This window comes from Coenobita brevimanus, chromosome 108, assembly GCF_032717465.1.
Source record: "Coenobita brevimanus isolate Jiangsu-jjx chromosome 108, ASM3271746v2, whole genome shotgun sequence".
In the NCBI taxonomy this organism is placed as follows: Eukaryota; Metazoa; Arthropoda; class Malacostraca; order Decapoda; family Coenobitidae; genus Coenobita; species Coenobita brevimanus.
Genome location: NC_137061.1, coordinates 12,258,427 through 12,275,456, shown reverse-complemented (window position 1 = coordinate 12,275,456; position 17,030 = coordinate 12,258,427). Strand labels below are relative to the sequence as shown.

Below are 17,030 nucleotides of genomic sequence, written 5' to 3'. Positions count from 1 at the left end.
GATGAGAGAAGTAAAAACACGAGTAATGGAGAGAGGGATGGCATTGGTAATGAATGGTGATAGATGGAATACCTCAAATTTGTTGTATGCTGATGAAGCAGTACTGCTTGCAAGTACTGGACAAGAATTTGGTTGGCTAGTGCAGAGTTTTGCTGATGTCTGTGGGCATCGTGCCTTGAGAGTAAATGTAGAGAAGAGTAAAGTGATGGTTATTGAGAGAGAAGGTGACTTCCAGTGTGATGTCACTGTGAATGGAGAGAGACTGGAATTGGTGAGAGAGTTCAAATACTTAGGAACAGTGATAGAAAAGAGAGGAAAATGTGCAAAAGAACTGGAAAGTACAGTGACAAAAGGAAGAAAAGTAGCTGGTGCAATGAAGTCCTTGATAAGAAACAGAGGCTTGAGTATTGCAGCTGCACGAGGTTTACATGAGGGAGTGTTAGTGCCAACTTTAACATATGGGTGTGAGACTATGGTGTGGCATGAAAATGAAAAGTCAGGAGTAAGAGCAGTGATGGGACTGCTGAGGAATGTATGTGGAGTACAGAGAGCGGATAGGATACGAAATACAGTAATGTGATTCGTGAAAGGTGTGGAGTGAGGAAGCCGGTGGACACCAGAATCGAATAGAGTGTCCTTAGATGGTATGGTCTTGTGGAAAGAATGGATAACAATAAAGTGGTGAAAAAGGTATACCTGGGCGAGTTTGAAGGAGGGAGTAGGCGAGGTAGGCCAAGGAGAAGGTGGAGAGATATGGTGGATGAGTGTGTGAGGAAGAGAGGTTTGGAAGTCGGCGAGGCTAGGGGACTGACAAGAGATTGAGCTGGCTGGATGAAGATTGTGAGGAGAAGTGATGATCAGGGATGTGGCACCCCTTTTAATGTGGCAGCGTCCGGATTGACTCTGTCTTATACATTTATGTGAAGTTAATGAACGTTGTGAATGTTTTTGATGTATCTGATAGAGCCAGGATTCCGGTAGCTTGAATGATGAGTGAATGGAAGCATGGCCCATTGGATTGGGCAAATTTTTGGGCTATCTGGACATTGCTACTCCTCACCTTGCCCTAGGGTGGGAAAGGAGGTTCGGATGATGATGATGATGATCCATCCATCCATCATCCATTTCTGCATTGCCCCATGAGGAGCGTAGGAGCCCGGGGCCTGGCAGTTGGCCCCGACATTTAAGATGAGAGTGAATGATGATGATGATGTCAAAAATAAGTCTGGAAAAATCAGACAGTAAATGTACTAAAAAATGACTGTTCACCCCAGCCATGGCTAAAACACATTAATCTAAGTCTAAAAATAGTTTATGAATCAACCTAAACACAAAAGTTAAGTCTAAAATATCGTCAGAATTAGTAAAAAAAAAAAAAAAAAATCAGATAACTAGAGACTGGTCATTGATAGGTGGGGAAGGGTGTTAATTTTTTTTTACATGGCAAAGGCGGGGCATCGCGTAGAGTGGGGTTGTATAGTGGGGTATTATTGTATTGTATTTTACACTTTGTTTTCATCTTTTGCTCAGGGGAAAGTTTTTAGGATAGAGGGTCAAGACGGATATAACACAATATTGCACTCGAGGCTGAATCTTGAGCCAGTGAAGGAGGGTATTGTACTATGCAATATCCAACATTTTGCTTTGACTGGCATTAGGCTTGGGTGAACTACAATGGATAATTGAAAGTTTACTGTAGTTGTGTCTCTTCCTTTTCCTGTTCACTTTATATATTTTCTGACAGCAGCAGAAATACAGTGATATGCACCCACAGATTAATAAAGACATTCCTTTATTTATTTATTCAACACCATACATATGCACATACAGTAATCCCGCATTTTTTGCGGATTTTTTGTCTACGGTTTTGCCCTCTCGCGGATTTTCTTAGCATTAATAAGTTCAACTAAAATATCCTTGAATATAGAGACAACAAAAAATTTGAAATTCCCACAGCTTCCAATTGTAGCGCGGTAAACTCACGCCACCCTCTGTCCCTTTCCCACGGCCCCTCTGCCAGTGTTACCATATGTAGCATAATTTAATTCTTTTAGCATAATTTTGATCAAATTTTCGAGTCTGGAATATTTTTTAGCATAGAAGTTTTAGCATCATTCTAGCATAATTTAGAATGGAATGGAATATTTTTGGAATAATTTTATAAAAGCTACAAATGAGAGAGAGAGGGAGAGAGAGAGAGATAAGGTAAGAAGATGTTTGAATAGTTGGTTACTTTCAGTTTGGGCTTGGTTGGGTTGGATTAGGTTAGGTTAGGTTAGGTTAGGTTTTAGGTTAGGTTAGGTTTTAGGTTAAGTTAGGTTCGGTTTGGTTCGGTTAGGTTAGGTTAGGATAAGTTTGAGCTTTGTATTTTACCCATGAAACCTAGGTTTTTCCGATGGATTTTGGTATGAGTCATTCGAGTTTCAGCTTCATTTCAGTCGGAAATGACCATTTTCTGTGTTTCCCCCCCTCTCTATAACCGCCGATTCCCCAAAGATCCCCCATTATTGCAGGGGGATGGGGGGGGTCATATATCAAAATCTGGTTATTTCCGACGGAAATGATGCTCAAAATCGAATGAATCACATCAAAATCCATCAGAAAAACGTAAGTTTCGTGGGAAAAAGCAGTATGGGCAGAAAACCGATATTTATCCTCTTACTGTATGTAGGTTAATTCATTTTAATATTTTCATAGTAAACAATACATAATTAATATGTAGCACGAATATGTATAGAATTTTATCATTTAGCTTCAAGTTAGCATAATTCATTTTATACTTGGAACAAATTTGCTCAATCTAGCATAATTTTTTCATTGCCCTAGCATAATTTCGTTGTTTGGGTATGGCAACACTGCTCCCTGCCCCGCATAATCCTCAGTCCACGCCTGACTGCCTGACGTGTATGTTGTTCTTGTAAACGCACTATGATATGAGCCTCTTGCCTCCCACTTGCTTTCCACATGGCCCCAGGACGTAAGCCAGCCTCACCAAAGGCTAATAATACAATTAGAAAGAACTCCAAAGTGACAAAACGATCAAGAAAAGTTATGACCTTAGCAGAGAAAATTGTGTTATTGGACAAGCTAAGAAACGACCGTGCGAGTGTGTGCTATCACCAGTTAATGCATCTTTTTATTTTGTACTGTTTTGTGAATAAATGTGTAGATAAATGTGTAGATAACTGTGTATTACAGTACGGTGTTTACGTTTTTCCTTCATAATGGAGTATGTGCTTTCGATCTTGTAAGAAGGTATTTCGGGATGAGTATGGAGGTTTCGGGACAATTCGCAGTCACAACAAACACAAAACAATTAGCCTTCATTAATGAAGATAGCTATGGGTGATGCTAGAATATAATTCAAAGGCAACTACAGCAAGGAAGAAACAAGTTAATTATTGACTAAAGGAGCAACTAATAAATAATATCCAGAACCTACGCTACTGAACACGGACTTTGCTGGATCCCTTGAAATATAGTTATTAAACTATTGATTAATTAATAAGTATATTGATAAAAGTATTGATTAGTATATTTATAGAATGGCGGGGAATCGTCCAGGGTGCGAATTGTTCTGAAGGGGAATCGTCTATGTTTTGACGGGGAATTGTCTGACGGCGAATTGTCTCGCAATCAGTATGGACATGGACTGTGTGATGGGCAGCATGGTGGACACAAGTGTAAGATTCAATTGTTAATAGAGTATTCGCGGAATTGAATTTTCGCGGGGGTTACAAGAACGTAACTACCGCGAAATATGCGGGATTACTGTATTGTACAAACATACATACATAAATACATACTGGTACATGCAATAAAGTTGAACTGTAAGGTATCTGTCGTTGCAGTATCCTGCCCAACACAATATCCGGTGTGGTTGGCTTGGCTCCATTAACCCATTCACTGTGTCAGTGTTTGTTTACATGTACATCCCGTGTGCAGCAGTTTTCAAATATTTAGAAAATAATATTAGAAAAAAATAATATTGTCAAAAGATAGAGAAAAAAATCCCGAGTTCAATGGTATATAACACAATATAGCAAACAAAAAAATTACCCCTGAGACAGGTCCGTGAAGTAATAAATATTCCTATGCAGTGGTGCCAGGCGAACAATGTGTTATGGTTGCACTGTGTCGTCAGTGTCAATCTTGCGATCAGATAAGGTGTAAATCAGCATCTGAACCGTCACTGTCATCATCTAAGAGTGTATCACTATCATCACTACACTCATCCAGAGATATCATCCAATATTTGCTTGGACTACTGCTAGCGGCGGGTATGGAGAAGATTTCATACCATTACCTTTGGCATTTTGTAGGTAATTGAGCTGAGCTCTGCTCCTCTTAATAATCCATAATCTATGTATGGCAATATTCTATGGGGTGCCATGAGTTGCTGGCTGATTTTTTTCGTACCATTTCTGATGGCGGAATTTTTGATAGCAGGAAATCATATATGATACAGCCGCAGTCAGAGCCATTTGGACTCAGATATCAAATATGATACAGCCGCAGTCAATGGGTTAAAGCACTTTCCGGCAAAATTATGCAACATCCGGTGCCGAAATGGGAAGCAACCAACGGTTCTATGCAATATCGGGATGCGAGGCATAGTAACCACTTCTACACGGTAGTCATCGAGTGCCCGGAAAAACCCTGCAACACATTAGCCAAGCAGAATTCGTTACAGGAGCAGACCCCATGCATGCCGAGCCTTTGCTTTCTGTCTCTCATGGATCTCATTTAGTGGAGATGTATCTTTGCACTCTGCTCCTGTGACCATGTGGTGGCAAAACCCTGGTGCTGAGACTTACTCTGTGGCCTGCCATGCCTTGCTTGTTGTTGCAGAGCTTGTGGCCTCTCAGTGCCTTGTGTCCTGGTGCTCAGTTGTGATTCTGAAATGATTGTATATGTAATGATTTCCATAAGACTACACGGGATTAAGAGCGCTGAACTGTACTGCTTGGTGTAGAGTAACCTCCGTTGATGCCAACACTAGGTGAGTAGTACAGTACAGTACAGTACATAGTGTACTATGTGCTCAGAGTACATAGTACACTTTGTACTGTACTGTATTACTGTACTGTATCAGTACTGTACAGTATTGCATTTCGTTTAATTTCCATCTTTTATTCAAGGGAAAGTATTGAGGATAGAGGGTCAAGAAAAGCAAGACAGATAGATCCATTGAAATAAAGGTATGCTCTTCATTGGCGAAAATTTGTGTGGTATCCATACAGTTTTGTACCTGACGAACTGACTCTAACTACCAACGACCATGCAATATCTTATAATATCTTGGCAAGTCCATTCTGTTAAATGTTACTCATAAGAATGTGGAAAAATAAAGAAATAAATCATGTGCATTTATTAGTGAACTGATGATTTGGAAAGTAGTGTTGTACAGTTGAATTATTGCAACTCTCATCCTCACAGCTGTGGCCCACCAATTTATTCCATACCTGACTGCCATCACTCCACCCCTTACTTGCCACTCATGTGTTTTGCAGATAATACAGTAAATACATATGAATTGTATGAGAAAATAGACATCATCATCATCATCATCATCCAGACCTTCTTTCCCACCCTAGGCCAGGGTCAGGAGCAGCAATATCCAGAAAGCCTGAGTTTGCCCAGTTCAGTGGGCCATTCTTCCATTCACTTGAAGAGAGAACCTGTATTTTTTTCACAGGAAAATTTCCATTCACTTATCATTGAAGCCCATGGAATCCTGGCTCCATAAAAAAAAAAAAAAAAAAAATCTGTAGCTTCACATAGACGTATCTGATAGAGTCAATCCGAATGCTGTCACATTGAAAAGGGGTGGCTTATGAACATCTCCGCACAAAATTCATCCATCCAGCTTGGTCTCTTGTCAGTCCCTTAGCTTGACCAACTTCCATACCTCTTTTCCTCACACATTCATCCACCATATCCCTCCACTTTCTTGGCCTGCCTCACCTCCTCCCCCCTTCAAATTAGCTCAGATATACCTTTTTCATCACTCTCTTGTTATCTATTCTCTCCACATGACCAAGCCATCTCAGTACACTCTGTTATATTCTGGTGTCCACAGATATCCTCACTCCACATCTTTTACAATCACATTATTCTGTTGGATGGGTGGGAAGGCAGGGAGGGAGACAGGAAAGCCAAACTGCCCTTACTACCCCATCACACCCAGCCTCACTCTCGCTGACTCTCTCACTCACTGGCACTGACTCACTCTCTCACTCACTGGCACTGACTCACTCTCTCATTCACTCTTACTGACTCAGTCTCACTCTCACTCGCTCACTGACTCACACTCACCCTCACTCTCACTCATTCACTCGCTCACTTGCTCACTCCTCTCTCTCTCTCTCTCTCTCTCTCTCTCTCTCTCTCTCCACGCACACACACACACACACACACACACACACACACACACACACACACACACACACACTTGGGAGACAAGCTGGGGTGGGGGAGGGTGGGAGGACAGATAGTTAGACAACCAGGGGTTGGGGAGGGCAGGGGGATCGAGGAGACACACCTGGCAGTGGTGAGCGTGGTGAGGGATGGAGGGGGGATGGGGGAGAAGAGAGGGAATAGAGGAAGGACAGGGAGAGCCATGTGCACCACCGCACCCCGTTCAGACATGCTTGTTTCAAACCCAGGGAGGGGTGGAGTGTTTGGACCAGCGAATCAATGGTTGTTCGGATTGTGGGAATGTTCCCCCATTTCTTTTGTTCAGTCTTATGAATCATTGGTTATCGATGCATCAGAAGTCAGGGTATGGGTGTACAGTATTACTGTACTGTATCAATACTGTATTGTATTTCATGCTTAGCTCTCATCTTTTACTAATGGGAAAGGTTTTAGGATAGAGGGTCGAGACTGATAGTAACACTATATCCCACTTGATGCTGAATGTTGAGCCAATGGGAAGGGGGGTACTATGCAGTATCCAGCATTTTGCTTTAAGCAGCGTAGGGCTTGGCTAAATTACAACAGATGTTGAATTGAATTGAAATATTTTTTGTTGTAAAAGGTTTGAGAGTTTACTGTACATACATATGTACATCTATACTGATACACGAATATGTAGTCAAAGACAAAAGTCGCGTCGTGAAATTTGGTGAAAATATCGGCTGAAAGACTACAGTTTTGGAGCGGTCTGCATTGTGTTGAATGATCAGTTGTTAGCACTGACTTGAGTTGCCATTTGCTCCGGGTGACTGGGCTGCGGATGCCAGCATATAATTTTTTTGTAACATAATGAAACTAATCTACATAATTATTAAATCTTTCTGGCTGCTGTTTTTATTTAGTATTTATGAAGCGTTTCTCATCTTTTATTTTTTATTACCACATTTGCATCGTTACAGTTCAGTGAGCTAAATAGGTCTTCGGAAGTCAGTTCTCCATCTTATTAACTGTAAATTAGCTGATTAAGGTGATGATTATGACCTGGGACATTATTTAACAGTGTTGTAAAACAAGATTCACTATAATATTCAACACATGAGAACAGAGTTTTTCTGTTATGATAATTGATTTTTTTCGTTTAGAGTGGCTGGCAAACTGAATTCCACAGACAAGTTCGAACACATAAACCAGACGACCGAAGTCTACGCACAGCTGTCCATGTGCTTCATTCTAGGTTCACTTCATTTCTTATGGCATAAGCATTGCATGTGGGTGCTGCTTCCATCGTTGTGATTATTTCCTGGTCCTATAGTGGTGTGGTAAGACGAGGACAACCTGAATGATGACAGTTCTTCGTTGTGCCATCTCTCCTGAAATCATAACCATCTTTCAGTGGTTATGCTTATACCAAATGTTTGAGCTCTCTGTTCAGGCTTCGCTTCCAGTAAATAAAGGAAGCTCGTGCCACCTCTCATGTTACTATTAGTTGGATGCATGTTGCTTGACCTCTCTATACCATGGTATAGTAGGTCTACTTGACATTCTCTGGTAAGATGTAAGATGAAATGTCAGGTGATCATCGCCTAACCGTTGGCATTTTGTCTCGCATACGAAGTTCGGGCTCAGCAATTCTTGCGAGTCGATGTTAAGGCTTCGGAATTTCAAGGGTTTATTCATACTGTCATCCCATCAGCAGCAGATATGAAGCTTAAGGAAGTCAGGCTAGCCAACCACGAACGTGTAACTGTGGTAGAGATTTCATAATGTTTCAAGTGCTGCACTTAATCTTCGGACAAAACTGTGACACGGCTTTTGTCTTTGACTGTACAGTATACACAGTACATAAAACTAATGCCACATTTCCTGTTATGGGATTATCCATGGTACAGCTGATGTTTTTTATGTACTGGAAGGTAAACCAAATGCCAGAAGCAACTAATTACTGTGTAATAAAATTTGTAACAATGTGTGAGTTGCATCTTGGACAGTGACCATTTACTTGTGGCTGAGTTACCTGCTGTAGAGTGATAGTTGTGTGCAAAGTCATTCTGTTCATTAGCTATTTTAGTCCTTCTCTTTCTCTACTATCTCGGAGCAGTGTCAAGACATAACAGATGCTGATGGCAAAGAACTCAGAGAAGCCGTACACAGAGTCAAGGAGGGCTTGATAGTGTTAATACAGTACCATTAGTTTGTAATTCAGAGCAGGAGGAAGTAGATGGAGAGCCTGAGAGTGTTAATTCTTTCTTATTCTTTTCAACCCAGAACAGGACAAATAGTGTAGATAGAGAGCCTGAGTGTTAATTCTTTCTCATTCTTTCCCAACTCAGAACAGTGTCAGAGTGGAACAGCTGCTGATGGGAAGAACTCAGATGAACCACACGCACAGATAAGGAACCCAATGAAAGAGTATGAGAAGGGGGAGATGAAGGGAGTAGGTGGAGAGTGTGAGTGTTGTAGTACAGTCTCAGAGTATTAAAACCTTCTTTTTCCTTGCCATCCCAGAGCAGTGTTAAGCCAGAACGGATCTTGGTGGCAGAGAAGCCAGGTGAGCCACATGCGCAGACAAGGAGAGCAGTGGAAGAGGAGGAGGAGGAGGCGGCAGGAGGGACAAAGTCAGCAGATGGACAGACTCAGGAGGGAGAGATGACACTTCCACCCGAGGGAGATGTGACGGAAGGTGAGGTGCTTATCTGACGGAACCAGGCTGCTCACACAACAGCAATAGTTACTTGCACTTGGTTTTATGAAAACTGATGAGCCTTAGTGATGATGATGATGAGGAAGAGGAGGAGGAGGAGGAGGAGGAGGAGGAGGAGGAGGAGGTGGGCAGATGGAGAAGGGAGAGATGACAGTTGTGCCAGAGAGAGGTGTGACAGATGGTATGGTGGTATTGTAATGCTGTATATTCTTTTTTACTCCAGCATGGAGGTGCTAGAGAGGAATGACTCCAGGTTACAGTGAGAGAACTATAGTGAAGTAACCCCTTCAGTTGGACAATATACTTTTAGTCCAATTAATGATTCTCTGCAAAACAAATTCCATTCCTAGATGTCACCCAGATATCTCCTTTTTACATCATCAGCATCATTACCCATATATCTTTGTCCATCCATACATTCATCTGTTTTGTAGGCCAACATTACCAATATCTATATATATATCTCCATGGCGCCTGGTGGTTTAGTGGGCAATTAAAGTGCTCCAATCAAAGTGAGCCAGTGCAGGTTTATATCCAAGGGGTGGTTGGAGTTTATTGCTCATGTAATGCCACTCAGGGATGAGTGAGGCTGGTCACTTTCATCTTAAATATCAGGACCAACTTGCCTAGCCCCGGGCCCTTACGCTCTTCATAGGGCAACACAGGATTAACCCTTACCTGCGGGGATGTTGGAGCCGCTCCTTGCGTGTCCCGCAGGGATATTCCCGCTCTGACTGACTTTTAAAAAATATTTGCCAAAAATCAGTTATTAGTCCTAGAATATTATAATTACATATGCCTATGGCACATAACTTCAGCTTTCTCCTGGGATGTTTGTTGAGCCTTTGTCGACAACCGTAGAACTTGTGGAGACTTCTGAAGTTGGGTAACGAAGTCTCCACTTTACACTTCCCAACACCCCGTAATATGATTACCACAGCCTGATATTATCACTAGACACACTATTCTATGATTTTCAAGTACAGTAGTCCCTCCAATATCCGATGTAATAGAGCCAACGGCATGTCCGGATAGTGATCCCATCCGGATATTGGGCCCCAGCCTTCTGGACTTGTGCTTATGGACCCTAACTCAGAAAAACACCTATACAACTCCCTCTGGACATGCATAGCACCTATTTAAGACCCAAATCACACCAATAAGGGACATAAAAGAGTGAAATAAATGAAAAAGAACCATAAAATGAGGTTTTTGAAGTAGGTTTATACAATATTAAACATTCTGGGTACTTACAACAAGTCCCTGGCTCCTGGACTGGTAGTTATGGACCCTAACCTAGCCTAACTCGGAAAAACACCTCCCTACTGCACATGCATAGCACCTAAGACACTATTCACACCAGTAAGGGACATAAAAGAGTGAAATGAGGTGTTAGAGGTAAGTATGGAAAAAACAGTACAATACAATATGAAACATTCTGGGTACTTACAGCAAATCCCTGGCCATCTCGATGAATAACCTGCCTCCTCTCAGACACTGACAGTAAGAAGGAGTTCCTGAAGCTCTTGCAGTGCACTGTTCATGAAGTTTTGCACAGAACTTAGTCATTAGCACTCAGAATTCCATTCTCTTAACACTGCTCACTCTTGTCTTACTTGCGTTCCATTGTTCCTTAATGAAATAAGTGTTGTACTCTGCACTTTAAGTCTTTCCACTCATAAAACCATTTTCTAAACAAAACACACTCAAGTTAATTTACGTTACATTTACAGTCCATTAAATTTTTGTCTTCTCACTCAGAACTCTAATTCCTTAACACTATGCACTGTTTTTTTCACTGCACAACACTGTAAATTCCCATGTGGTCTAGTGGAGAAGTTCTTGGCATCTAATCACTGTCAGAGTCTGAGAGTAGCACATGCAGGTGACCTAGGGGTGCGTTGCTGGGTCGTGGTGATGGCGTACCCACTGCAGACGACTCTGAAGAGAGGCACGAACTCACGTTGAGTGGTGACTTCACCGTGCCTGATGTGCTGGGCTGTGGCTCGGAGCATGAGGGCCTGTCTTGGGGAGGGAATGGAGTGAAGCCAGGGCTGGGCATAGCGGGGGTCACGGGCCTGAAAAAGCTGTCAGTCGTTGATTGACGCAAGGAACAACAATTTTTACTATTAATGATGTGCTGCCTGAAAGCACGCACTTCCTCCACATGTCCCAAGGGCCCCATCTCCCTGTCGCAGTCCGGGTGCTCCAGGTAGTCCAGAACGAACTCTAGGTGATCCCAGAGTGGCTCAGCTTGGGGATTGCTGGAGTACTGTCACGCTGAGAGGAGTCCACATCATCGTCGCCGTCCTCATCGGAATCTTCATGCTGGGTACTGACACCTGCAACTGAAGATGCGATCTCGATATCAGACATGGTCTGATACTCAGGATCGCCCTCGTCGTCATCCAACCACTCACACTCTTCGTCCACATCAACATCGTTGCCATGCACACGTAGACATGCATGGAAGTCATCCACATCAAAACCTAGGAAATCGTGCTCCACATCCGTTCCGAGAAGCAGACGAGACCAACCATTTTCTAGAGTCTTGACAGGGATTTCCTTCCATGCACTGGCCCAGTTGTATATGGCAGACTTGATTTTGTAACGGCGAATGTTTTCCAAAGTCTGCTGGCCTCGCATGTCCTGTCCCTCCCTGCGCTCGTCCTTGTCCTCGAAGACAACCATCACCTTTTCCAGGAACTTATGCCAGTACAGCCTCTTCGTTGCCACTGTCACTCCTTGGTCCATTGGTTGGATGAGAGCAGTAGTATTAGGTGGCAGAAACATGTACCTAAAGCGCCCATTCTCAGCCACCAACTCCTTGTCGCACGGGTGGGCAGGTGCATTGTCGAGGAGAAGGAGGGCCTTTACCTGGTCGCGTGGGATTCCCAGTTTCTCCGTCTGGTAATGGATGACCTCCTTGACGAAATGGCGGTGGAACCAGTCTTTGAAGATCTGGGCTGTGAACCATGCCTTCAAGGAATGGTACCAGACGACAGGAAGGACATCCATCACCCCACAAAGACACCGAGGCTGCTTTGCACAGCCAACAATAACGGGCTTGAGCCGGTGCATGCTGTTAGCATTGGCACAACACAAAGCAGATATCCGTTGCTTGCAGAGCTTGTGGCCAGGTACACTCTTCTCCGTCTCCTCGGCTAGAGTGTTCATAGGCAAAGAGCGATAGAATAAGCCAGTTTTGTCAGCGTTGTAGACTTGACCGAGAGTTAGGCCCTCCCTGTTGATCAAGCCCTTCACCTTGTGCCAAAACTCGTCAACTCCATCCTTGTTGGTGTCCAAAGCTTCGCCATGAGACTTACGGTTGGTAAGGCCATGTCGTAACTTGAACGAGAAGAGCCAACCTTCGGATGCCTTGAAGTCTAGGGGGTCGTGAAGCCTTGCGAACTTCTCAAGAGCAGCCTTCAGCTCCGTGCCACGCACCATCACACCAGCAGCACGTTGCTGTCGATACCAGATCAACGTAGAGCGGTCGACTTCTGCGTACTTGGGAGTATACATCACCTTCCTCTCCACGTTTCGTTTGCTTTTCGACGAGAAGTCAGCCGTGTACTGCATGAGTTTGTCTCGGGATCTCTTGATATCAAACAAAGTAGACCGAGCCAGGTTGAATTCACGGAGGATACGTGAGGTAGTCTATCCCGCATCCACCTTGTCCAATATCTCCCTCTTCTTCTCCAGAGTCAAAACCACTCTCTTCCTCTTCTCAGGCAGCAGGGCCATCATCACACACATGAAGGAGAGGCAAGACAGCAGCAGGAGAGCCTGCAGCAGGTAAGGCACCACCACAAAAGCGAGCACGTGGGCGGCCATGACGACGAGTGTACACACACAACAAGAGACGGGCGGTAAGTGGGGAGGATGCAGGGGTGCTCTAGTGGATGTCGGCGGAACAACGCACCAAAACATAGCTCGCCCGCACCACGCGCGCCAACTTCCAATTACGGGCGGGAAAAAGTCGGATTTTTTTTGGAATTTTTTGCGGTTTTTGGCCCATTTTAGGAATATGGATCCCGGGGCAAAATTGTCCGGTTGTTGGGGATGTCCAGAAAATGTGCGTCGGGATATTGGAGGGATTACTGTTGTTTGGAATCCATACGCCAAAAAAAACCCACTGTGAAAGCAGTGTAAATTACGAGCGCATATGAACTTCCCACCCGTGATCGTTCCCTGCTGGTATTCTGTCATTTATTGTTCATAAACACACACACACTTTATATTCCTGTTACTTTATTGCACTTATATATATCTACAGTATTTATCCATAAGTTTCCTTCAGTAATAGTAGTTTATTTTCACTCCAGGCATTCATTTTCTTGTTCAGTAAACTACGTAATGTATTTTCAATATTTACCTTTCTATTTTATTTACATTATGTTATGCACTGTCACTTACTGTACAGTAACTTATAAAACTATTTTCCGCTGTTCAATCATATTTACATCCATTGCTTTCACTTGCTATTTACACATTATTTACATTTCCACTTGTACTGTTTTAGAGTCACCAGAAAGATCGTAGTCACTGTCCATCATTATCATTTATATTAGCCAGTTCACATTCCACAGCAGAGTCATTTAGCCCTTTACCCCTTCCCACACGAGGGTTAGTTGGGGTAGAGGTCACAGGGGCCTTTGCATGGGGCTAAAAAGCGGCGGAATTTGACAGATGCGAATCCGAGTTGGAAGCAGGGCAGTGAAATGGCGGGGGACAGGGCGACTTGGAGGTGATTTGTTTGTGGCCACCCCAAACGGGATTGAGGCGTCTGGCAATAGATAGATAGATAGATAGAATTCGACGTGGTTTCACCTTGAAAGACAACAGTAAACTGAATGCTGTGGCCTAGGGTCAGTGAAGGGTTGCCAATGTCAGCATGGTGACAGCTGCTAATTTATATGTTATGAAATGTTTGGCAGGAAATCTAGGCATTACATAATAAACTAGGTAGTTCCAGGTGAATGTAAATATCACTTAGGTTTCTCCCTTCCTTTCTTTTATATATTTTTATTATGAGAACAGGTCATACGACATATTTCAAGGGTAAATAAACAGGGAAAATTAGCGAACGAGTGCACGTGGGGTGTTGCCAGGTGATAATTAGCCCATTCCAGATGTATGGCAGTATCAATTACCTTTTCCCTTTCTTTTATATATTATTATGCGTAAGAATATGGCACAGGGCACATTTCAAATGGATAAAATGAGTGTAAAAATCCGTCCAGAATTTGTGTAGCGCAGCGCAGCTGGGCAGGCGCGAGGTGAGGGTAATGGAGGGGAGATAAGGAGGGGAGTCAAGGACAGTGGAAAAATGGCTAAATTGTCAACAGTGGATGGGAGTACAGATGACATTTGCAGAACAGAGTATAGCTGGACACTGGTAGTACTGACAGATGATACAAGCCACCGTTTAAAAGCCCGGGCAGATTCAAAATAACACAGAATCACAAAAGTGACGCCCCGCGGTATAACCCCTTGCTGCCGAGCATCACAAAAGTGATGCCCTGCGGTTAAGGGGTTAAATGATGAGTGAATGAATGATTACATATATACAGTATCTATATCTACACTCATTCCTTGTAAATCACATGTTCATAAAGCATGGATTCGTAAATCGCAACTAAGTGGCTGTCAGACTGCCGGCAACCTTAAATCACTGTTAAGTCATGAAAATTGCGGACCTAGGCACCCATTTTTTTTTTTTTCTTTTTTTATGCGAGGAAGAAGGAACCAAAGGCTAGGAGCCTGCAAAACAGTTCCCTCCAAGAAAGAAAACAAAAAACAAAAGAGAGCTAAAGTCAAGATCTGTTCATTTTGAGATGCCTGGATGCATTGCATTTGAAAGACTGGAGATCATAGGAAGTAGGAAATACACACAGAGGGAGATAGTTCCAGAGTCGACCTGTTGCATAAATGAAGGACTGGGAGTAATGTTTATCCCTTGCATTAGAGAGTTGGACAGAAAAGGTATGAGAGTTTATTGCTAGACGGGTGCTACGCACCCGTTGTGGAGGTGGAGGAATGCAAACAGACAGTTCAGAAGAGCAATTACCATGGAAGTAGCGATAGAAAAAAGATAAAGAGGCAACAGTGCGGCGAAGAGACTGAGATTGAAGGGAGCCAGTGAGAGGACCAGAGTTAATGAGACAAAATGCCTTTGACTCCACCCTATTAAGAAGAGCTGTATGTGGGGAGCCTCCCCACACGTGAGAGTTGTACTCCATACAGGGGCGAATAAATCCCGTGTATAAAGTGAACAACTTGTGCAGGGGTAAAGAAGGCACTGAGTCGGCTTAGCACACTTAATCTCGTGGAAGCAGATTTTACCAGAGATGTAATATGATCATTCCAGGATAAATCCCGAGTGAATGAAACCCCAAGCATGTTCAAGGATGATGCTGGATTGAGCTGGATATTATTAAACTTTAGTGGGTACTCCTGTAGAAGATTTTGTCGGGTTGATAGGTGTAAAAACTGAGTCTTTGATGCATTAAAAACCACAAGATTATTTTTACCCCAGTTAGAGATACAAGCCAAGTCAGACATTAGGAGTGCCATAGCCTCATCCCTTGTTTGTTGAAGTAACTGTTGAGATGGACATTGCGGGAAGCGAATGGAAAGGTGAAAGGTGGAATCATCAGCATACGAGTGGATAGGGTTAGATGTACAGCTTAGAAGATCATTGATGAATAAAAGGAAGAGAGTTGGTGATACGACAGAGCCCTGAGGAACACCACTGTTGATAGACCTAGCAGAAGAATGGTGACCGTCTACAACAGCAGCTATAGAATGACCAGAAAGGAAGCTAGTGATGAAGGCACAGATAGAAGGATAGAAACCGTAAGAGGGCAGTTTGGAAATTAAAGATTTATGCCAGACTCGATCAAAAGCCTTTGAGATGTCAAGTGCAATGGCAAAGCTTTCTCTAAAGTCCCAAAAGGAGGATGACCAGGAGTCTGAAAGGTAGGTGAGAAGATCGCCAGTGGAGCGTCCCTGACGGAACTTGTACTGACGATCAGAAAGAAGGTTGTGTTAGTAAAGATGTTTTAAAAATTTTTCTGTTAGGAATAAACTCAAAAACTTTTGAGATACAGGATGTTAATGCAATTGGACGGTAGTTAGAGGGTTGGGAACGGTCACCCTTCTTTGGGACTGGCTCAATGAGAGCAAACTTCCAGCAAGAAGGAAAGGTATAAATTGAAAGACAAAGGCGAAAGTGTTTACCTAGGGAGGGTGTAAGCACAGAAGCACAGTTCTTGAGAACAACAGGAGGGACTCCATCAGACCCATATGCCTTGTTAGTACTGAGGCCAGTGATGGCAGAAAATACATCAACTGAAGATATTTTAATATCAGCCATGGGGAAGTCAGAGGGGGAAGTGATGGAGGAACAGCACAGGAATTGTCTAAGGTGGAATTGGAGGAGAAAGTCAGAGCGAAGAGATCTGCTATATCAGTAGAAGAAATAACTACAGAGCCATCAGAGTAGAAAAGAGGAGGGAAGGATGATGAGGTAAAGTTGTTAGAAAGGTTTTTGGCATGGTGCCAGATGGAGCAGGAAGAATTCATGTTGGAGAGTTGAGAGCATTTAGTATGGATGAAATTATTTTTATCAGAGCGAAAGCAGACTCAGCATGATTCCGGGCAGAAACATAAAAAAGATGTGATTCGGGGGTGGGTTGGCTCTGGTACCTTCTATAGACCCTCTTCTTCTTGCGGACAGCATTAGAACAAGCGCGATTAAACCAAGGCTTTCTTGCATTAGACAAAGGATAAAAGAAAGGAATGTATCCATGCCCGAGAGAATAACCTCCATAATGCACAGGGCACACCTAGATGGTTCCCGGCCATGGAAGCAATAATCATTCCAGGGAAAATCAAAGATGTA

General features: G+C 43.2%; 1 protein-coding gene across 1 annotated transcript in view; it reads left to right on the top strand.

Annotated features, from left to right (window-relative positions):
* Positions 1-17,030, top strand: part of LOC145416986 (transmembrane protein 87A) — a 151,958-nt gene that overhangs the window by 75,958 nt on the left and 58,970 nt on the right. The window contains exon 4 of the mRNA XM_080285828.1: positions 8,926-9,100. Within this exon, the coding sequence (XP_080141954.1) occupies positions 8,926-9,100 (175 nt within the window). The remainder of the gene's footprint in view (positions 1-8,925; positions 9,101-17,030) is intronic.